This window comes from Vanessa cardui, chromosome 3 (genome assembly GCF_905220365.1).
Source record: "Vanessa cardui chromosome 3, ilVanCard2.1, whole genome shotgun sequence".
Lineage (NCBI taxonomy): Eukaryota > Metazoa > Arthropoda > Insecta > Lepidoptera > Nymphalidae > Vanessa > Vanessa cardui.
Genome location: NC_061125.1, coordinates 4,386,546 through 4,410,765, shown reverse-complemented (window position 1 = coordinate 4,410,765; position 24,220 = coordinate 4,386,546). Strand labels below are relative to the sequence as shown.

The 24,220-nt window shown below is 33.9% G+C and overlaps 3 protein-coding genes across 3 annotated transcripts in view; 1 reads left to right on the top strand and 2 right to left on the bottom strand.

Annotated features, from left to right (window-relative positions):
* Positions 1-1,656: 1,656 nt before the first annotated feature.
* The window catches only part of LOC124543283, a 41,369-nt gene continuing 18,805 nt past the window's right edge, over positions 1,657-24,220 (bottom strand). The window contains exons 2-4 of the mRNA XM_047121447.1: positions 13,887-14,013; positions 2,068-2,213; positions 1,657-1,827 (exon numbers count right to left, since the gene is read on the bottom strand). Coding sequence (XP_046977403.1) covers positions 1,682-1,827; positions 2,068-2,213; positions 13,887-14,013 — 419 coding nt within the window. The 3' untranslated portion in view covers positions 1,657-1,681. The remainder of the gene's footprint in view (positions 1,828-2,067; positions 2,214-13,886; positions 14,014-24,220) is intronic.
* LOC124543262 (putative nuclease HARBI1) lies at positions 4,846-7,232 on the top strand. The gene is made up of 2 exons (XM_047121425.1): positions 4,846-5,292; positions 6,334-7,232. The coding sequence occupies exons 1-2, from the start codon at positions 4,861-4,863 to the stop codon at positions 7,162-7,164; spliced, it is 1,263 nt and encodes a 420-aa protein (XP_046977381.1). The 5' UTR covers positions 4,846-4,860; the 3' UTR covers positions 7,165-7,232.
* On the bottom strand, positions 5,375-9,961 carry LOC124543255. Its single transcript, XM_047121414.1, has 3 exons — positions 9,517-9,961; positions 7,203-7,346; positions 5,375-6,281 (listed from the first exon to the last, which is right to left on the bottom strand). Exons 1-3 carry the CDS (start codon positions 9,745-9,747, stop codon positions 5,388-5,390), a joined length of 1,269 nt encoding a protein of 422 aa, XP_046977370.1. The 5' UTR covers positions 9,748-9,961; the 3' UTR covers positions 5,375-5,387.

Sequence of the window (24,220 nt, the reverse complement as noted above, 5' to 3'; positions counted from 1 at the left end):
TACTGCAAATACATTTTATAACGAAATATATGTATATATTATACTGATACATGTGCAAATCAACCAATGTATAACAATTCCATTAAATACCTATATTTAAGGGGAAATCTCTTCATCAATCTAATTTAACGAATGTTACCGACGTATAACGAGGTTAAACTTTAGGAACAACAGGTAAAGCCAAAAGTTGTCAGATTAGCTAGTGGGCCACGAAAAAATTTAGTCGTCACATGTTATTAATATTAGCGCTGTAGATATATCAACCATTTATTTGATCGCTAATATGCAACCAACCTTAGGAAGTAAGATGTTATGTTGCTGGGGCCTATAGTAACACTGACTCACTCAACCTTTAAACCGAAACAAAGCGATCTAAAGTACATCGACGACCTCCGTGGTCGAGTAGTGTGTATACCGGTTTTCATGGTTACGCCACTCCGAGGTCCGAGGATTCGTTTCCCGGCCGAGTTGATGTAGAAAAAGTTTACTATGTTGTCTTGGGTATGGGTGTTTGTGGTACCGTCGCTACTTCTGATTTTCCATTACACAATTACCTTAGCTGCTTATATTGGGATCAGAGTAATGTATGTGATTTAGTCCTATATTAAAAAAAAATCTGAGTATTGCTATGTGGTGTCAGATGAATTTGTAGAAGCTACCTAGACACTTACACAAAGCCACCAAACCACCAAAGAAAATTTAATATACCGTTCATATTTTTTATTCACTGACAATTAACAATCTGGCTAAATAAATTATTATAAAGTATATACATATACATGTAGTTACCGAATTACACCGTCTTTATAATTTGATTACTACATGTTACTGAATGCCAGCTGTGATGACAATTTAATATTTAAAGTTTTCAAATGTTACATCGTTTCAAATTCCAAAAATTAATTCCAATATTATTAAAACATAAAATTTCTAATTAAAACGTAAATTTACGTTTCAGTGTTAAATATTTTTTTTGAATATCGACATTAAATTATTCAGAGAGACACAGTCAATTACGATAATACAGTCATGGTATGTTGTGCTGCAAAAAACATTACACATTTATTTAATTTCAAGAGCTTATCAACAGTTGCTAAAAACATATACTATGTTGATTGGAGCATATCGCATATTTAGTACAGATAAACGCGGCTTACAATACTATGTAGATTATAATTATTATTAAAAATAAAGCTACTAAAATTGTCTAAATCATTAATTATAAGTATATCTGTAAATTTAATAAATAAATAATTCTATTTAATCGTTATAAAGTCTGTAGAATTTTGCGAAAAGAAAAATAAAGCTACTAAAGTTGTCTAAATCATTAATTATAAGTATATCTGTAAATTGAATAAATAAATAATTCTATTTAATCGTTATAAAGTCTGTAGAATTTTGCGAAAAGAAAAATAAAGATTGAGAGAAGAAATCAGATTCCACTCTTCTTGTTAAATAGGTTACATAGACGTGCCGTCTGGGAATTGTGATATAATAATATTAAGTATATACATTATGAATAAGAAATTTTAATTCTTATGAAGTTTGCATAGAGCAAAGTAAATGTAGAACGTTTTATATTTTAATTTGTTTTTTTTTTAATTCATTTTATTAATCTTATCACTGTCGCCGCAATTCGTAAAAGAAGGATCTGAATGTAGTTTTTGAAGTATTTGACGAGTTACCAGCACAGATCCGTGTTCTTGTTGAAGTAGACTATGTGGTGAGAGCGCTCAGAGATGTCGCGGACAGCGAGCTGCAGCTCATCAACGCAGCGAGACCAGTCCGGTGACACTAATGCCCAACACGTTGGCTCCTTTAGGAAATCTGTACAGAAAATTTCAAAAACATGCCTTATAAGTAACGTAGTAAACCAGGTACGTGACATTATTTCTTAGTTCCCAAGGTTAGTGGAGCATTTGCGGTGGAATCCAATGAGACTATATGTCATGTCATGACATGCCACATTACCAATGCAACGCCAACCTTGGGGACTAAAAGAATATCTGATGTGTGGTACCAATCACCAAGAAGAATCACCATTTTATACATTTATAGAAATCTTACCTCTCCGTAACGCAGTTTCATTGGTACATAAGAATCGCATTAGTGCTCGTGCGCCGCCGATTTGTTGCTGTACCAATTTCTGGCCGTCAGTTGGCAGACACCGCTTGATCCATGCATCCATACACGCCATACCCGTCTGGTACGCCCTAAGATATTATGAAATACAATGCATTATAAAAATGGATGTTTGTTTTTTTTATGTGTCACTAGTTGATCTGTGGCATCATTCACGTTTTATGGGGTCGCCAGTTGTAAGAAAAAATAACATGTCTTTTTGAAATAATTTGCTTCCCTACCATACCTACCATATGTTTATTGTCCATAGAGTATATTTAAATTCGGTGAGAATAAAAGTTTGTCAGTTTGTGCCCCGAACCCTCGCTTTGAATGCTTTGGCTGGGTTGTTTTCCCCTACTATTGAGTCGTAAGCATCAATGGTATGATTGGGTCCGAATAACAAGAAAATCTTTTACCATTTATTACACCGATGGATTAAGACGACATTATTGAAACTGGTATATTAGAAAAAGCCATATTACCTTCGTAAATAGTTTAAAAGTAATTGTTATCTGCATCCGTCAAATTAAGTTGAGTTTTTTGCGATCATATCATACACATAAACATACAACTTCAACTGTTCAGCCTTTTGCCTAGTCAACAACACAAAGATAAAGTTATGGTTTAGTCGAAGATGTATCATGATACAACAAAATTACCGACGTCTAATTATCTCATCTATATTACAAATATAATTGATGTAATGGCTAATTGATTGAATATACCTACACAAATAAAAAAAGGCCTTTTATTTCTTCCAGAAAACATGTATTCTTAGATCATTATTGTTATGTTAGTAGTTTTATAAATCATTTTTAGATACGTCGATAATTATTAAAGTGTACTTATTCTGTAGGAACCCCTGTGCGGGTAAAGGCCTCCAAGTTTAGCCAGCTTTTTCTGGACTTCGCTATTACCTACCATCCAGTTTGGACCTACTCGTTTTGTCAGTCAAATTTTATTGAACTCTATTTAGTTTCTGCTGGTTAATATTTCATCGTAATATTTTAATTCCTTATATTAAGTTTTCTTTGATATCCTTCAACTATCATATTATGTGTTTATGACATAAAATAAAAAATCACTTTTCCGGAATGGATCGTAAAACATTTATGTAATAACCGTCCTTTGAAACAACGTCGTATACGCGTTCTCGTGAGTGATTAAATCTACCCTTTAAAACGATTACTATACTTTTTTTTAATTCAATTTATATTTTAACAATCGTCCTATATTTATTAAGTTCATTACGACATTTTAAGTTTAGCAGGTATTCTACATTCGTGGGGGGATTGTTTTCCCATTCTCTCTTAAATGGAGCCATTTTTCAAGTCCCCTTTTGCAAATTATGTGCCTAAGCCCTAAACATAGACCTAAGGAAATGAAAAAAATAAAAAAAACAACATCTTTCGTGTGTAAATTGATACCCCATCAGATTTTTGAAATATAGCGTGAAGCTGTGCTCACGGACACAAATAGCATTTCTTGAGTTAGCTTGTCTAGTGTACGACAAAAATGTCCGTGGAATCTGCGTCGGTCAGAAGTAAAGTACCTACTTATTATATACTACTACAGACTGATTTTAAGCCAAATAAATACTAGTTGCCTGACACTAATGCAACAGAATTAAACCGAAACACGCAGGTTGTAGACTTTATTGGGACATCCCCACTGATCCCGCAATCTGAGGTCAATAATCAAGTGCTTTAGCTACTCAGCTATATCATATTTCGAATAAATATACATTCAACACTCTCATATTATTTGAGTGAGTTATATAGGAGAGTCGGTGCTTACACATACATATATTATCAATGTTTGTTTTCCATTATTTTTACTAATAGGTATTTTAAGACGTTTATTTGTTAACTGTAATGAGCATACACTATTTATTTTAAAGCATATAATATTATCATGATGGTTATTTTATATACTCGATATATAAAGGCAGACAAATTTTATTAATTTGTAATCGAATAAAATAAACTGTTCTATTTATATTCTACTGAAATATATCGTTGGCCTTATTGTTTTATTAATAGATAATTGAAGTGTGCTCCAAATTAGGAATTGCAGTAGATACCTTTCTATTGATCTGACTAAATATTTAGGTATATTGTTATTTAAATTAATACCGTCTTATTATGTACACTTGAACGCTGCTTCTAAGTCGAGTTCTATGCCCAAAGGTTGTCTGAAAGAGATGGCTTTCTATCGACTAGACCGCCTTTGTTATACCTTCTCTTGCTTTTTTGTTTATAACACGAATATACCTACATACATATATTAGGCAAAATTTCATTTGTCAGCTATCCATAAAGAAAACTTAGAAATGAAAGGAAAACAATCGTAAAATGAAAATAACCACAAAGAACTTTTCTAAAAATTTTAATTATAGTTATACTTTAATGTGAATGGTTAATACAAGTCATATATTTATATAGACCTATCTTCATACATACAGGTTGACTGGTGAATTACTATCGACACTTGAGGACGTGATATTTGACGATCATATATGACAAAATAAAAATTAATATAACATAAATATTAATAAACTTCTAAGTTAACCAAAAGTTAAAGGCCCTACTCACGATTCAACACAACCCACAATCTGCTGATACAATTTGTTGAAGTCGCGATTGAGCGTTCTCTACTCACGATCCATTCATTTCGATTCAATTTCATTTCGCGATTGCTTGCCACAACGTGTGCACATCACGTTCATAGTTAGACATGGGTCCGCCGAAACTAACAAAATTTCAAAAAGCAGGTATTGCACTTACTGTAGCATCGTTATGTGTATCCAGAGAGCGACGTAAAAAACGATACTGGGTAAGAAAGTGGCTGTTATTAAGAAAGAAAATCTCGCATATGTCGATTATGTATTATTTGGAACCAGAAGATTTTTCAAATTTTTTAAGAATGGGTTCAGACAGTTTTGAAGAATTGCTCAGAATGGTAACTCCGTTAATCAAAAAACAAGATACAGTGATGCGCGAAAGCATAACTCCAAAAGAACGGTTGGTTGTAACCTTGAGAGTTTTAGCTACTGGGCAAACCTACGAAGATTTAAAATTTTCTTCCATAATATCGCCACAAATTTTATCAAAAATTATTCCTGAGACGTGCTGGGCGATTTACAGATGTTTACGACATTACATTAAGGTAAGTACAAATAAAAATTATAAGGATTTAATTAAGTATTTATTGAATGTCAGAAAGTTACAATAATTAAGTTATATTAATTTTTACTGTTACCTTTATTTTTTACGATTGAAAATAATGAAATCTTTCATATCGGTACCATTTCCTTTGCAAATCACAGTTTGATCATTTGAAAAACTGACGTTAGGAAAATCTGCTGACGGCAACGAACAGTTTAGATCAGAGGATTCTGTTTGGGTTTGAGGTTCTGAATGATGTCGTAACTGTGTGTGAGGTGAGTGAGCCAAAACTGTGTACTGAGGAGATGGCGACATTTGTGGCAATGGCTGATGTGACTGTATGTGGGATGGAGTAGATAAAACTATGTATTGAGGAGACGGCGACGTTTGAGGCAATGGCTGATGTGACTGTGTGTTGGGTGGAGGAGACAAGACAGTGTAATCAGGTGATGGCGACGCTTGAGGCACTGACTGACGGGATTGTGCGTGGGATGGAGTAGATAACATTTGAGGTAAGGGCTGGTGTGTCTGTGTAGGGGGTGGAGGAGACAAGACTGTATACAAAGGCGGTGATTCCAAATCAGACATTGTTTCGGACTGTGGGGATGATAAATAAGTATATTGGGGTGAATATCGTGGAAATCTTTGGGTAAAAGATCTTTGGAGGAGTGGGGAGTGGGAGGTTTTAGTGAGATCTTCGGTCCCTAAAACTATATGAGAATTCATACTCAATTTTTTGTGTTTTGCGTAGAAAATGGCGTCTGAAATTATTTTATTTACTACAGTTAATTGATCATCATCAATGTCTTTCATTTGTATTGCTATTGACTTTCCTATTATATCCCATTTATCATCTTTTTGGTTAAGAAGCTGGTTCGCAGTGTCAAGCAATTCATTTTGTTTTGTATTTAATGATGACTTTCTATTCTTTTTCTTTGGTTGACTTTGTGTTTCTTCTTGTCTTGTACTTGCATCATCTGGCCGGGAACTCTGTAACAAAATCCATATGTTTAAATTATTCTAATTACAATTTTGTTTTCAGATGCCTGCAACCGAAAATGAATGGAGAAACACAGCAGAAGAGTTTGAGAAAAAATGGCATTTTCCACACTGCGTGGGCGCAATCGATGGGAAGCACATTGCTATTGAAAAACCCTCAGGAAGTGGGTCGGAATTTCACAACTACAAAAAATTTTTCAGTGTGGTCTTATTAGGAGTAGTAAATGCTAACTATGAATTCATATACGTTAATACTGGTACAAATGGAAGTGTTTCTGATGGTGGTGTGCTCAAAACAACAAATTTGTATACAAAACTGATGTCTGGTGAACTGAATTTACCACCTCCTTCAAATTTACCAGGTACAACAACATCTGCACCATATGTGTTTGTTGGAGACAGTGCCTTTGCTATAAATAGAAATATAATGAAACCATATCCTTTCAAAGGCATAAATCATGATCAAAGAATTTTCAATTATAGACTTTCTAGGGCTAGAAGGGTAGTAGAAAATGCATTTGGCATATTGGCGGCACGATTTAGGATTTTTCGTCGAAATATTTCTGTAGATGTTGAAAACGTGGATGCCATAGTGCTCGCATGTTGCTCATTACATAATTATTTGAGGAAAAAACGTTCACGCTATGTCCATAACAAATTTATTGATCGTGAAAGTATCTCAAAAACTTTATTTAGTCGCGGAGCTTGGCGGCAAGAAACACCAGCATTAGTATCGTTAGAAAAATGTAACGAGAGACAGCGAAATGTGGAAGGAAATAATGTCCGAAATACATTTGCTCATTTTTTTAACCACGAAGGAAGTGTTTCTTTCCAAAATGAAATGATTAATGTAATACCTTTGGATACAAATTAAAATGTTTAATTATTAGGTATTTAGATAATAATACCTACCTCATCAATAGTGTCTACCAAGGTGTCTACAGAACTTCGCGAGGCTTCACAAGTATCCTCTAAAAACATTAAAAGATCGAAATACCATAATGTAGGTATATATAAATCTTCAGTCCCACTTCCAGTTTGGGTTCCAGTCTTGACCTGAAAAAATATTAATCACACAATAAATTCTTTGATTTGTTAAAAGTGGTTTTATTTATATGTATCTAAAGTAGTCAAAAAATAAGAAGTCGGATTTGACGTTTGTGATTATTCTTTAACTACATAGTGTGTATGTATGTATATGTGTACATATTTTATTATAAAATATGTTTTATTAATCTTTTAAGGTATAAAATTGTCCTATAAACACGTAAATTATTAATTTGAAAATTAATTTGACAGCGCTTCCATACTAAAAACAATTAATGTACTTAATAATCTTAATAAATCTTAATAAATGTGAAAAAACGATAAAATGCATAAAATATAATATTACCTTTATAAGTAAGTACACTTTTTCATTACTAAGTCCCCGTCCGAATACCTACCTAAATGACATATTTTCCTGTTTTCCTGTATTACTAAAAACTTTGACTAAAAACACTTTTCTCAAACATGCATGGAAATGTGAGCATTATTTTGCCAACCTTCTTCGAGATAAATCGAACTTGCTGTACTGGCCGAGCAGCGGCCATCAATGTATGTATGAAAATCCATATCTGTCGTGTTTAGCGGCCAAATAAATTACTATGTAAAATCACATCTGTCGTGTTATTATTTATACATTAGTATTATATTTTAATATTTAAGGGGACTACAGGAGCTAATTGCCCTTGAGAATCACGCGCACACACTTAGTACTTACACTAACGACAAAAACGGCATGCCCCCCCGCGCACTACGCTTAGCGAGGCGGCGAGGTTACGCCTGAATATTCCAATAGATGGCGCCGAACCGCCGCGCGCCGCGCCGAGCGAAAGCGAAGCGAAGTCAATTCTATCAATTCTATCAATCATAGATTTCATAAAAATAGACAGGACAACAGAATTATTTTAATTTCTTTGTGTCATTTAAAAAATTATGATAAAATTAAACTGAATTAATTAAACTTAAATTATTATTATTTTATGTACAAAAAAAAGTTAATTTAAACATTTTTTTCTTTAATTTTTACTGTATCAATTCAATTAGTTGTAATACTAAATATTAAATCGTACCTATTTTTAAATTTTGTAAGTTTGTTAAGCGATTTATTAAATAAAATTGTTTTATATGTTTACTAATTAAATACTCTTACCTTTTCCTCAAACATATTATCAACAAATTATCTTTCATATGTTCGGCTTTTTAATTTATATGAACGTTTTTTAGTTTTCTTCACAGATTGTACTTTATTTCCCATGTTTACAAAATTAAACTTTATAAAAAACAACTTAACAAAAAAATAAATGGCTAACTACAACTAGACTATTTTAACTTAATATATTTATTTACATAAAAGAATAATATTCGACAATTAATTTACAAATTAAAATTACACAAAAATTAAATCTACGAGATTTTATTCGCAACGATGCGGTGAAAAGAGCGACACGTCTGTATAGCAACAGGCCTCGGCCGGCAGTGTCTGTACGAGGCGCTCACGCACACATGCTTACGCATTTTGGTCGAAAATAAGAAAATCTGATTTAAATAAAATCTATTGATTTTACTAAATAATTAAGATAGTAAATTTTTAGTATATTGTTTGTAGAATAATCTGACAAAAGACCAAAATTATTGAAGGTATATAAGTGTAGTTAAAAAACAAAAAATGACTTTTTTAGAGGTAACTTTGCGATTTTTTTCTATCGTACCAAATTAATTACATCATGTTTTCAACACAATTAATAACTAGCATCTATCCTGAAGATTAACATATATTTTTTTCATTTGGTTTATTGCATTGGATTATATACTTTTTGGCATTTTAAAACTTGCATTTAGCTCATGTAGTCCCCTTAATTAATTAATTAATTTCGAACTGTCTTGCATAAAGAAATCTGTTTAGTAAAAAAAATACTTTGGCGCGTATAAACTATTTTTATTAATTGTTTGTCAACTTCATAATATTAAAGAAAAAAAAAACTTATAAAAAATCGTTTTAATTTGTACTTTTTCAAATAAAAGTTCTGAATTGTACTATTTAGTTACATTTCCGCGCATTGTTTGAGAAAAGTACTATACAAGCCTTGGCCGCAACTAGGCATTGATGGACTTACGTATGTGTGCCTCGGCCCACAAAATAAAAAAAAATACAAAAACAATCTAATTTGATGTAGGTACTTACTTTTTTTAATTCTCTGTAAAAAGAGGTTCTCTTATTGGATATAAGATTTTTGAGAACTTCAACTGTAGCTTCCTTGTCGAGATCTTTATATATTTCTAAAAGAATTCTGAATGAGTCATTTCTCATCTCTTTGTTCATATAGTTTTTATTTTTTTTGTCCCATAAATGAGGCATTTCCTTATATATTTCGAAAATCTGTGTCCACACAGTTTTTTCTTTATTAGTCGTCATGTTGCACGTGCTAGGTGGAGATGGCGACCCGGAAGCGAAAGAAACGTGCAATCCGCCACAACGCTCGACCGCGATTGAGCCGAGAGTGGAGCAATCGCAATACTCACGTTTCAACGCACACACAATCTGCTGAGACAATTAGTCTAGTTGCTTCCGCGCCGATACAATTCGCAACATGTTGGGCTACGCCCCAAACGTGCCCTCAACATTACTATTGACGACACAATCTGTCGGATCACTGCAGATTGTGTCAACAGATTGTTGCTGAAATTGAATCGTGAGTAGGGCCTTTTATGTATAGGTCGCGCGGCGAGAGTTTGGCTTTGACCTTCAGGTGGAGGGGATTACTGCGCATGGGTACTGTCACGCACACAATACTTTTCCTTTTTTATAACTTTCATCGCGATATTTTATTTTATCATACAGTGGGAATAATGCTAGAAAATAATACGAAATAGATAATTTTTTTAATTCATTTATTAAAACTATTGATATTTATTTTACGTATATAAAATGTTTATTACCTTTTAAAGTTTACAGAGACAGCGATGAAAATTCTAAATAATTGTTTTTTAATAAAATTATTTATTCTAAGATACATATAAAATTGTTACATACAAACAAAAGAAAACTTAAAGTAATTATTAAATACAGTGTGTCCCTGGATAATCTGCAACCCCAAAAGGGTCGAAACTACACCAAAATGTATTTAAAAAAAGGTAACATTAAAAAAAGTCTTTAGCAGCAGTGCTATTCAGATTCTGAATCAGTTAAAGGTTTAACGCCTTCTATGAAATCACCGCATGGTCCAGTGGTGCTGCGGCGACATGAAATTGTGCAACGTCTTTTGCTTGTTGAGGGTCCGGGTTCAGGGCTTCCTCGGTCGCATTTGTCATCATTATCATCGTCTTCATAACCATCATCAGAATCATCGTCTTCGGAACTATCATCGACGCGAATTATAAATTGCTCGGTAAGTAAATCAACTACATGGTCACTCTTGGCGTACTCTTCTTCTATATCTTTTACCTTTTTACATATTTTTTCCCATTCCTGGGCACCCATTAAGGATACTTTTTCTGTGATAAGTTTGGTACAATCTTGTAAATTCCATTTAACATTTTTGCTAGCTACATATTGTTTAATAGTAGCCCATGCCATTTCTATAGGGTTGAGGTCTGGATGGTAAGGCGGTAATCTTAATATGCTATGGTTTGCTTCTGCTAAAATTTGATCTATTGAAAAAGTTTTAAATCTTTCTTTATTAGCTTTTATCAAGCTGTACAATTGTGGCTTGAGCATTGTTGAATCATAGTCTATGTCTTTATCAGTTAGCCAATTCTGCATATCGGCTTTTTTGGTATTGGAGGACGGTGCTAAATCCCATTGTTTATTGTGGTATGAGGCGTTGTCGACAACCACTACAGAATTGGGTGGTAGGTTGGGAATTAATTGTGTCCTAAGCCATTTTTCATAATTGTCGTAATTCATGTTGTCATGATAGTCCCCTGTTTTGGTGCCGGCTTTAAAAGGTAATAAAGCATTTGGTATAAACCCAGCTTCAGATCCTGCGTGGACTATCACGACTCGTTGTCCTTGAGAAATGGGTTTTTTTAGTCCTTCCGTAGGGACATCGCTCCAGGCTTTGGTTGTTGAGTGCGACGAATCTACGTATGATTCATCTGTGTAAACAATGGGTCTTCCTTCTTGTCGATATTTTTTTATTTTCTTAAATATTCAATACGTTGTAATCGGATATTCGTTGTTTCTATTAGTAATTTACGGTTGTTTTCGGTTTTTTTCCAGCGAAATCCTAACTCCTTTACAATTACACGAAGACTTGTTTCTGACCCTTTAAAGTTTATATCTTCCTCAAGTTTCTTTTTTAGTTTCCCAATGGTGGGAAGTTCATTATTCGTCTTATGAAAATTGTGTATACATCTTTTTATAACACCTTGGTTAAAATTATCAATATTGGTAACTGGTTTAGCTCTGGGACGTTTTTTTCCAGGTGTTCTGAAAGTAATTAGCAAATCGGAACTCTTGGCTTGATTTGCGATATTTTTTACAGTGCCAATTGAAGTCTTAGTGGCCTCCGATGTCCGTTTTTGAATTTGAGCTAATTTACTGACTACAGAATTTAATTTAGTAACAGTTTCCGTTTTCATTACCTGCACAGTCTGTATAATTTGTTTATTCTCCGACTGACTGAGTAAAGCAGCAACTTCCTCAATCTGACTTCGAATTTGCTTCAATAAATCGATACATTCGTCAGCTTCTTTCTTTAAAAAGCAATTCACGTCATATATCATTTTCCGTGCTTGCCTTTTTAAAACAATGTTTTTTTTACGCATTTTCAAATCAATTTTTAATATTTAACAAAAAAAAACTTAACTGACAAACTTAAACAAACAAACTCAACAAAAAATAACAATCGACAACAATAAACAATTAACGCAAATAGCAATTCACTTGTGAACGTGATTGTGCAACAGGAGTGCGCGGTACAACATACCGATGCGAGAGGCAGGGAACGACTGGAGCGCCAATCAGAGCACCGCGTGCGCCTACACACCCGCCCCGCACCCCGCTAATTGCCCGTTGATACCCAAAATCGGATTTCTGCGCAATAACGGTCAAAGACAAACTCTTATCGCGCGAGCTGTAATTAATTACGCATCGTGTGAACACCCTAGCTGCGTTATCGACACAAAACAGTTATGTAGGTAGGTACATTTAGTTATCGCGCGTTAGTTTACCTACATCCAAACGCCGCGCGCCGCCGCGTGTTAACAGGGTAGCAGGCTACCTTAGATAAACAAAAATGATCCAATTCCCTTCATACTTTAATCCTGGCTTAGGACAGGCAAAATTACCAAGATATTTCATTCGCAACCAATTTATTCACTAGGTAAATGGTGTGAACTTGACACAAAAAATAATATGAACTATTTACCTATCTTGGTATTTCCGGCGTATTTAAAAATGAAATCATACTTATTTACAACAATTGTCAATCATTAAACTACCTATTTACCTACATACCTACACTAACCTTAACAAATGTTCAAATTGAGCTCCTTCTCGTGTGATACACGTGATATGTGATACATGTGATTTAATACGAATGGGTCACTTTTAATAGTTTCGAAAGCACTAGTGATTTTTAATTTCAACTCCTCTCTGTTGACATACTCTATTGCACGCGCATACGCTCGAACCATGTCCAAGTATTCTGCATTTGTGTATTGATAAGCCAAACTTAATTACTAATAAGTAATAACGGGTCACACGCACACACGACAGATTAGGTATACGCGTAAGATCGATCGCTAGGCGCGCGCGCGGGAAGACGGACGTACAGACCTTACGGCGGCGCTCGCCCGACTAATTAGCCACGGGGCGGGGGTTGGGGGTAGCGACACACGCGTGCGGCGGCGTGGTGTTGTATCAGCACGCCGCCGCACGCGCCGCCGGCAAGGCTGGGAACGTGTCCACACTTTATTTATTTATACGGAAATTTGGTCAAAAATTAAGTACCTATTTTTTTACATAATTCCAATGAGAATCATGTACCGAGTATTCTCCTTAAATATTGATAGTAATTAACCAGTCGTCCTGTATATTCTAGATAAATACATTTTCGTCACTATAATTTTAAATAAATATACAAGACACCAGCTGAAATAAATAATATTTTTAAAATAATAAAGCAGGACAAGATAAAAAATAACGGCTTGGAATTATTGCTGCTTTACGATGAGAAGAGAGACTGAGCCAATTAAATTACGAGCACATAAGCCATAACATCTTAGATATCTATTTACACTTGTGTGTAACAATCAAATGCGTACAGTATTGTTAGGGAAACTAAATGTATGGGAATGACAAATTTGAGACGAGATGTAACTTCTCTTCAAAGGGAAGATAAGTTTAACCCAGGAGTGGGTCACATGCATATACAAGCTGTCTATTCCTTAAGTTATAAAAACCACCTAATGGATCCTTATATTCGGTAATATAACTCACTTGATTCGAAATCGTCATTAATCTGTTACCAATTAATCACTCGTTAGGCTCATTTCGTCAGAAAGTAAACGACATTCTAATGTAAATAAAAAAGTATCATATATTCTCACTGGCAATGGGCATCTAGTTCTTCTCTTGTGCGAGGTAAGCCCACTGGCGTTCGCGGTGTCATGTCTACGCAGGTCTTTAACTCGCTAGGATCGCAGCTGTCTTCATTTATTTGTGCTCCGCCACCATCTGTAACAAAATAATGTTTATTACTGAAATAGACACGATAAGCTCAGCTGAAGCAGTCGATATTAATAAATAAAACAGTATCATCATTCCGTTCGTTAAGACGTCCAGAATTCCATTCCAAATTCCAGAAATAAAACGTAAATTAAAAGTTTACCAGATAGCAATTGTTCCTCGTTTATTCCTATGAACTCATAAGGAAATGACCTTATGTGTCCTTATGTATGTAGATAAGAGGGTAGGAATGCCGATGAGTACGAGATAAAAGATGAACAATTGTCATCCAATTTTCTGTGTATGTGTATGCGTAACTGAGAAGAGCTGAGATGGCCCAGTGGTTAGAACGCGTGCATCTTCATCGATGATTTCGGGTTCAAACCCAGGCAAGCACCACTATAAATATGTGCTTAATTTGTGTTTATAATTCATCTCGTGCTCGGCGGTGAAGGAAAAACATCGTGAGGAAACCTACATGTGTCTAATTTCATCGAAATTCTGCAACATGTGCATTCCACCAACCCGCATATATATTATACTAGCTGACCCGGCAAACTTCGTACTGCCACAATCGAAATACTTAAACAGTCCAAATGTGATGAGCATAGAAACCATTGCTCGCAGCGACACTGGTGATCTAACAGTAACAATAAATAACTGATACTAACATTAAAAGCGACACTATCAATATTTTTTTCTATATTTTCAATGACACAGGAATCATGAGGTTGTGTAATAAATTCCCATGTCGCTATAATTAAGTCCTTACAACTTAAAAGTTTGCAAAGCCATTTATTGTAAACTGGCTATACCATAAATTTTAATTTGAAACTCATTTGCAATACAAATCAATATAATTTCACTAAATACAACACAGATAAATAATATAGGTGGTCAAGTTTTATTATGGTGATGTTGCCTATAATATTTTGAAAATATTGTCTGATTTATATTGCTCAAATAGTCACGTTACAACAATTAGATACTTACACAAATTAAAATTTTAACAAAAATAAAAACCGACTTCAAACAAAACAATATTTTAAAACAAACTAATATGCACTAAAAGTAATAAAAATAATTGCGTGTGCAAAATATTTATCAGAGTCCTCCTAAGTAAAATAAAATGAAAAGCATTAGAGAACTCAAAGGTCGATTTACGATTATATTAACGTAGTTACAATTATTGTTATTGTTGTTGTTGTTATCGAGTCAGTATATTATCGTATAAAACCAAGCCAGCCAAGAGCTGACACCGAGTCCAAATATGACGACCTCCGTGGTCGAGTGGTGTGTATACCGGTTTTCATGGGTACGCCACTCCGCGGTCCCGGGTTCGATTCCCGGCCGAGTCTATGTAGATTATCATTCGTTTTCTACGTTGTCTTGGATCTGGGTGTTTGTGGTACCGTATTTACTTCTGACTTTCCATAACACAGTGCTTTAGCTACTTACATTGGGATCAGAGTAATGCATGTGATGTTGTCTCATATTTATTTATTTAATTGACCTTAGTAAAAAAACTTTGCAAAAGAGCTAATGTATGTCGTACATCATAAGGTCACACATCATGTTGAAATGCAGCAACGAACGTAAGCATATTAAAATTTTACTAAGGACAATAACCCACCTACCGCACCCTCGCTGTAAGCTGTTTAGGAGTTGCATTGATTATCATATTCGACTATGACTTGTTGTTGTTGACTTATATTACTTGAACACGTTACGAAAGGTAACTCAAATGTCCAAATAACCCATATAAGATTCCGCCAAGTATCGCTAACGTGTTCCTCAGAATTGAAGAGTTTCGTTACTTTGGATCCCATGCTCAGTATCAAACCAAACTTTCACCCCTTAACAGATAACAGTACCCTTGAAGTATATCTTTTCTACGAAAAAAAGAATCATCAAAATTGCTTGCGTAATTTTGAGTTATTTAGCTATTTATTATCGCACATGCATAATTCAAATTTAAGACTTATGTGGTTTTCATATGGATACCATCATCAGAATTGGATAATATTAAAATGGGACCACACGGGACCACAGTTTCACTGCGTGTAATGGTTTAACATCTGCGTTTTTTTGCGACTGGAAGAAATAAGTAAATTCGAGAAATAGATGTAACGAACTCATATGTAGCTCACCTCATGGACCATGTACCATATTTTTAACGACAACGTGAAATAACTCTGGATCAAGAGTTTGATCTGGAGTTTCAGCTGATATAACGTTATCAATTTGATCCGGGGTTATTTTAAGGAACTGGCAAATTAATACATTTGCATTAAGGGATTACCCTCTTTTGCTATTCAGTGGAGTACATATGGCACCTCTCCAAATATACATAATTTTACAATTAAATTTATTTAATTTAATATTAATTAAGTGCTTTCAATTTTTGCTGAAAAACATGTTCTGTTATTTCATGACGATCAGTTGTCGACTGTTCTTCAAATAAATTGTTTTTAATATCATCCCACTGCGGATTACATGTAAATGTAATGAACAGATCCGGTCGAACATTATACGATTATGTCGACCACATAAGAAATTGCGTTTTGTGCATATTTGTTCATATGCCGTGGGCAACCAAAAAAATGAAGTTGGCAATATAGTCAGTCACCCGATGTGATTTACATTAGCATCATTCGTTATCGCATCTTGCAAATGAATATATTCTTCGGATCTTAATTTTACTTCGTTGAAACGATTAAAATTAAGACGTTCAGTTTCTATTTTGGCATAAATGACAACGATGTACTGATGATATAGTTTACCACATCTGGAGATATAATTTTGTTTTTGTGGTCGAACCATCAATCGATACGAATAAAAATTTATGGCACTTACTTTTTTCTGTGTATTTAGATATGAAAATAAATGCAAATGTTGTACTTTTAAATGTTTTTTTTTTTTTTTTGAAATAATAAACTGAAATAAGACGTATTACCTACTGAAACTGGGGGATGATTGTACTCATTTTTAATTAATACTTACTTATAATTTGACCGCACAATTCCCCGTCTAAAAAGTCTCCATTAAAAATGTGCTAAATGAAGAACCACTCTATTGATTCTATGCAAACTTCACATAAACCATCTACTAAATAGTCCGCACAAACCCTGAAAATTTGGTTTGGATAGGTAGGCCCCTTCTTGAGTTATTAAGTGACATCGAAAAATGCTACTTATTTTTATATATATAGATTCGAAAAATAGATGTAACGATGGTTTTAATAATGCAAAATCAACTTTAAAACATCAATGTTGTATTGTCTAACATCGATGATTATAGAAAATCTAAAAAATAAAACTATTTCTAAGGAAAAACAAAGTTGTTGTTTTTATTATATTCCTAGCATTTTTACTATATTTACTCACCTTCTAAACCTTCCCTGGACTTCCACAAATAATTCAAGACCAAAATCAGCCAAATCGGTCCAGCCGTTCTCGAGTTTTAGCGAGACTAACGAACAGCAATTCATTTTTATATATATAGATAGATTAACTTTTAAAAGTTAATCATATAATATATAGATATTATAAATTCAAAACTATCTCAAACAGTTATATAGTTTGTCAAATAATTCTACGTATTGTTTTAAACAAAAGAGTTGTGGCTTACGCCAAAATTGTGTTTGAAGTTTTATTCTTTTATTTTTCGTATTTATTTCGAACACATATGTATATGCCACAGACTTTTGAACAAAATGTGATTTTTATCTCAAATGTATTAAAATAAAATATGTGTTGTATATTTAGATGGAAACGATTATTGGAAGTTGTAAAATAAAGCGAAATCCGCATAAATATAATACCAGGAATCTTGAATTCAACTATCATTTCATATTCTTTATCCAGGTAACATGATTATATAGAGCACATATCGAAGTAGAATACAGTTCATCTATACAATTAGCTTAATGCTTAGACAGAAATAGTATGAAGAGAAATATAGGGAGCGAACGGGCTATTGCTTATAAACGCGGATGCGTTAAATCAAAACAATTTTGTAGCCTCTATTACTCGTGTTGTAAATGATGTCAGGGGTAAACCTCTCACACAAGCCGGTAAGTCAATAATTTCAGAGATAGAGGATTCCTTGCTTGAAAAATAAGAATATTTATTTCATAGATACAGTTTTAATATACATATTAAACATTATTATATGCATCAGTACTCAGTATTGTTGTGTTGCGGTTTAGAGAACTATGGGAACATTTTAGTTCTCAAAGTGTATTGGTGATGTAAGTAGTAACTTCATACAGCGCCATTGTCAACGGGTGGTGATGACTACTTATCAGGAGGCCACCATTTAACTGTCAGCCTACCTATTTGGTAAAATAAAAAAGAAGTACGATAGGTGCACTCTCCACTTAGGTAAATTTAAGTGGTGGCTGAAATCAATGTCGCAGCTAGTAGATATAATCAGTGTTAAGTGAACATGCAGCTACTATTTTGAAATATATATTTTTGTGTATAAATAAAATTTTAACAAAAAGAAAAACCGACTTCAAACAAAACACTATTTTAAAACAAATTAAAATGCACTAAAAAGTAATAAAAATAATTGCATATTTAACATATTTTTGAGAGTCCTCCTAGGTAAAATGAAATGAAAAATATTAGACTACTTAAAAGTCGATTTACGATTATATAACGTAGTTATAGTTATTGTTATATTTGGAGCCGGTGTCAGCCACAGGCACACGCTTCAACAATCAAAAGAAAGAAGCGATACGAGCCTCTTGATTGACCCTGTATGATATCGTATAAAAGGTAATTTGTAAGAAACATTTCTTAAAGTATTCTCGTATTGTTTTTTTGATAGATATAGTATAGGGTTGGCTGACACCGACTCCAAATATAGCAATAATTATAACTACATTATATAATCGTAAATCGACTTTTAAGTAGTCTAATATTTTTCATTTCATTTTACCTAGGAGGACTCTCAAAAATATGTTAAATATGCAATTATTTTTATTACTTTTTAGTGCATTTTAATTTGTTTTAAAATACTGTTTTGTTTGAAGTCGGTTTTTCTTTTTGTTAAAATTTTATTTATTTTTTTATTTTAAGTGAAGCTGATGTAGACTAACATTTTTTTTAATATGGATAGATTAAGCGTGCCTTTTATATGAATCAGAAACTACTTCGGGGACAATTTCAAAAGAAACTTTCGAATAAAGCAAAAATAGATTTTCGAAAATGCGGCTTTAATACGTCATGCGGCATAAACTACAAGGTACCACCCTCGAATGAGCTGTAATCGACCTCAGTAAAAAAACTTTGCAAAAGAGCTATTCGTATGCTATGTCGTACATCATATGACATCACATCACATACACAAAATTTGATTAAAGACGGTAAGAAATTCTGCCCCAAATCGCACCCTAACTGTAAGCCGTTTAGGAGTTCCGTCAATACATAGTATGAAACAAAGTCGCTTTCTCTGTCCCTATATCTTTAAATTTACGCAACGGATTTTGATGCGGTTTTTTTTAAAATATAGTGTGATTCAAGGGGAAGGTTTGTGTATATAATAAATGATCAATATAGTAAAGAAACACTGACAATTTTAGAAGTTTGCAATGTGATGTCGTAAATAAACAAATTCTTTAGTATATTTAGTAGCAGTATTGCACCCGTGAGAAGTCGGGGCGGGTCGCTAGTTGATTATAATATTCGATTATGACAATTACATGAAAATAACCACGTTCCGGAAAGTGATTCAAATATCCAAGTAACCCATAAATAAAAGATTCGACCGAGTATCGCTAACGTGCTCCTCAGAATTGTTCCGTTCCCTCCCGTTCCCTTAATTTGTCATGGATCCTATGCTCAGAATCTTACCAAACTTTCACCAAACTACCCTTAAAGTATATATATATATATATATATATATATATATATACTTTATAATAAAAAAAGAATCATTAAAATTGGTTAACATGATTTTGAGTTATTCGCCTATTTGTCGCGCATATACATAATGCAAATTTAAGACTTATGTCGTTTTCATACGGATACCATCATCGGAAAAAAAAAAAAAAAATGGGACCCCACGGGAAGCACTACCTTTCAAACAAAAAAAAAATTATTAAAATCGGTCCACCCAGTAAAAAGTTATGAGGTAACAAACATAAAAAAAAAAAAAAAAAAAAAAATACAGACGAATTGATAACCTCCTCCTTTTTGAAGTCGGTTGATAATTGCAAATAGCCTTCAAGCCGGCTAACTTTTAATGCGCGCATTATTAGCGATATGACTATTTCGTATTACGAATTTCCTCTTTGTTTATTAAGAGTAATACAAAATATATAAATGTTTTGAAAGTTTATTGATTGCTTACTGTATAAATGAAATGAATGCTTCAAATCGCGTAAGCGCCTCTAGCGCTTAGTCGACCTTTGTGTCATCGAATATCTAGTCAAATTGATCGCAGTATCGGCATTTGTCAGGTCTTGTCTGCTATGGGTTTGATGTTTTCATTGGTTTCAATACAGAATATAAATTATGTATTAATCAGAGGAAAGCCAGCTTAGGTTATTGTCGATTAATGACTACAAAGTAACTTCCATTCCAAATCGGTGGTAATTTTACAATTTACTTTTCAAACTGATAACTCAATATTACTCAAAGGCTTGTGAGTAGATTTGAAGGAGAATATTTAGATATTGACAACAAAACTGATTCGAGATTCTGTTACTTCTCTCCCTCTTTCTCTGTCGCAATAATTTTACTTACGAAGACAAATGACTATATATTATACGCAATAATTAAAAATAATTTTCAACTAATGCATTAGATATGAGAGCTAAATGAAGGTAGAGTCGGGACTATAATGGCGTTGAAGTGATAAATCATGTATGTATACATAATTGTGTAATTATGAAACATAATTTTAATTACTCTATACATACTCAAATAACATGCAATTAAAATTGTCAGGAGTGAAAGCTACGGCATGCTGTATTTAAATTTCAGTAGTCGAATAAATATTCCAGTGAATGTCGCTTTCCTAGCCGTCGTGCAGAGTCCGGTCACGTTTTTAATAAGTATCACACCTATGTTAATAAGTAAATACTTTTCCGACCATGAAAAAAATGCGCTAGATAAGGAAATATAAGTGAATTTTCAAAATGTCTTTTAATCGGCACATTTAAAATTCGTGAACTGAATTTAGTGTGCCAGGAAATAGTTAGAACTGACAAATAATAATTTAATATTTATTTTTATAGTATAAACACTAAATTAACTTATTAATTAAAGTTAAAATGTAAATGTACTTTACATAACGTTTCAAAAATTTTAACTGCTATTTACTTTTTGTATTTTATTTTGTATTTTTTGTATTTTAACAGAATAATAGTACCACCAAAAAGCAGAACGCAATTAGTGACCTATAAATAAGCTGAACAGGAAATCAAAGTTTTAACAAATGAGGTTGGTTTTCACGTTGCAATTAAGGTTGCGATCATTTAGTAAGTTTTGCGCATACACCTAAATTCCCAAGTATTAGTTTGCATTGCATTGTTTGAGATTTGATTCCGTTTTTAAACTAAAACCCTTAACGGTGTTTTGGGAAATAATTTTACCTCTAGTTTGTTCAGATAAGTATTATTGTTAGATATAGGAGGCAAACGAGTAGGAGGCTCACCTGGTGGAAAGTTTTTGAAGGTCGTATCGGTTCGGAAAAAAGGCTGGCGAAAGCGAATTATGTAATTATGATTTTTTTTACATTCGTTTAGCAAGAAAAAGTTATACTGACAACATAATATGTTGGTCGCGTAAAAAATCCAGCATTTCCTTACAGTAAGTACGAAGGCTTTTCAAAAAATAAATAGACATTTGGTCCCGTTGGCAATAATTATAATATTTATAGGCTGTAATCTTTTAGTTTGATCTTACATTTATATTTATAGAACAAAATTAAATACATTGCTTACCCATTACTTTAAATGATTACTAAAAATAAATTTCCCAAAATGTAGCGGCAAATACGTCGCTAGGCCGATGTTACACATCAATTAATTTGTTTTCCCCATGACTGGATGCCGCTCAATTTACTTTTAGTTTATCAGTTTGCTTACAGAATATATTTTTATAATTTTTTTTCAATGACAATCATTTTATCTTTATTATGATATTATGTAAAATTGGAACGTGTGATGTAATAAAATTCAACAGTTTATAATATGCTTTTTGTTAGAAGGCGTTAATCTTTGGCGCTTCTAGACGGACTTGAAAAATGATCTGTATTTGATAGCTCACATCTTGAAGAAGGATATAGGCTATATAACATCAAGCTGCGGATGAAAACGTGCGAAAGGACTAGTAATTTTATAATACAGTGTATATATATTGTTGGAGGAAGACTAATATTTTAATTTAGCAACACCACACCTGCCTATATAAGACGAGATATTGGTGATAAGAGCTCATTCATTCGTTAACTTTTGAAGTGTGCGGAAGCTCTGCCCGAATAATTACCGATTACTAATTTTTTTTTGTTTGTTTAATTTTGTTTAGTCATAAATTGTGTATGTACTTGAGGCCGAAGGCCAAATAAATCTTTTTTTTATTTTTATAATTGTTTGATTTATAACATCAGAAGTGGGATTCGAAGGCTGTTATAGCCGTAAACACATTTCTGGTGCTATAGATGAAACTTAATTCTACCCTCCCACGCGGTTTAGTAATTTAAATATTCGGGCAATGCTTCCATCAGTGTAATGTCGAACAACGATAAACGTAACAAACGAAGACGTCGAGGACAAACTCCTCCCAACTCAATGGAAGAGATCCTGACCAGACTTCGCGCTTTGGAGGAGCAGTCTCATGCGTCTGTGGAGACGCAAGCATCAGGCAGTGCTGGCACTAGTCGCGCTGTCGCGCTGCAAAGCGCCACACCAGCAGCCGCATCGACGCCTGGGGCGCCGACTCCGCCACGCGGCCACGTGGTTACGCCGCCACCGACTCCGCAAACCAGCCAGACGGGGTTATCGCAGTCCGAAGATGTGGTGACGAATGCTGCCGAGCGGCTCTTGACCGCTATCAGCTGTGCTCAGGTCAGATCCAATCGATATTTTGTCTCTGATTTTGATCCGAGTGTTCATGACTTCGACACGTGGTGTGATGAGGTAGAAAGAGCGCGTATTTTGAACCAATGGGGCGACAAAGAATGCCTTGCTCGCATCGGACATTGCCTGAAAGGGGAATCTCGTACCTGGCTTAGCCAATGGACAAGTGATATTCGCACATGGTCCAATTTCAAACTAGAATTAAAAGCCTTATGCCCACGCTCTGTCGATGTCGCGAATGTTCTTTATGACGTTATGCGAACAGAGTCCGACAAATACTCCACATACGCCGAATATGCACGTAGATCGCTTTTAAAGTTACGCATAGTTAAAGGTCTAAGCAACGAGCTACTTACTGCCATTATTATACGTGGAATCGTAGATCCACAAATCCGCGCTATGGCTATTAACGCTAAATTATCGCCCGATTCTATAGTGGAGTTTTTGTCTAGCTTTGTTAAACCTTCTAACAATTCAAATAGAAAAATATCTACTAACTATAGTCGGTTTGATAAATTCTCTAATAATAACAATTCAAATCGCAACCTTTTAAAACGCAAATACAGTTCAAACGATTCAAAATCAATTAAATGTTATCATTGTAAGCAATTTGGCCATAAAAGTGTAGATTGTAGTAAACGATTGAATACAACTACAATTAATAATAACAACGAAAGAGCAATCGCGCTACCGGTAACGTCTCATGTTGATGTGTTGAAGTGTACATTTTGTAAAAAGGTAGGTCATTCCGAGAATATGTGTTTTGCCAAAGAACGGTCGAGTTCACGAAACAATAATGGTGTTAATTTTTGTCGCGAACTTGTGGGTAGTAATAAAAATCGTGATGTAACAACCGCTGTTATCTCGGGAATCCCGTTAGATGTTTTGATCGATAGTGGTTCATGTGTCTCTCTAATCTCGAAAAATATTGTTAAACATTTTTCATGTCAATTAAGACCTACAAATCAATTATTACGTGGCTTAGGTGGTATGGAAGTGAAATCAGAATCGTATGTAACGTTGCTCGTTGAATTCAGTGACTTAACAATAGAAATTGATTTTTATATAGTCGATGATAGTAATTTAAATGTACCCGTAATTATTGGCACCGACGTGTTAAATAGA

Bases quoted from the DNA above. Each gene is read 5' to 3' on its own strand.
- LOC124543255 (XM_047121414.1), bottom strand. From the start codon at position 9,747: ATGACGACTAATAAAGAAAAAACTGTGTGGACACAGATTTTCGAAATA. The intron at 7,347-9,516 runs GTAAGTACCTAC...ATATTTTTTCAG, and splicing joins TTTACAGAGAATTAAAAAAA to GTCAAGACTGGAACCCAAAC. The intron at 6,282-7,202 runs GTAGGTATTATT...ATTTTGTTACAG, and splicing joins TGGTAGACACTATTGATGAG to AGTTCCCGGCCAGATGATGC.
- LOC124543262 (XM_047121425.1), top strand. From the start codon at position 4,861: ATGGGTCCGCCGAAACTAACAAAATTTCAAAAAGCAGGTATTGCACTT. The intron at 5,293-6,333 runs GTAAGTACAAAT...TTTTGTTTTCAG, and splicing joins GTTTACGACATTACATTAAG to ATGCCTGCAACCGAAAATGA.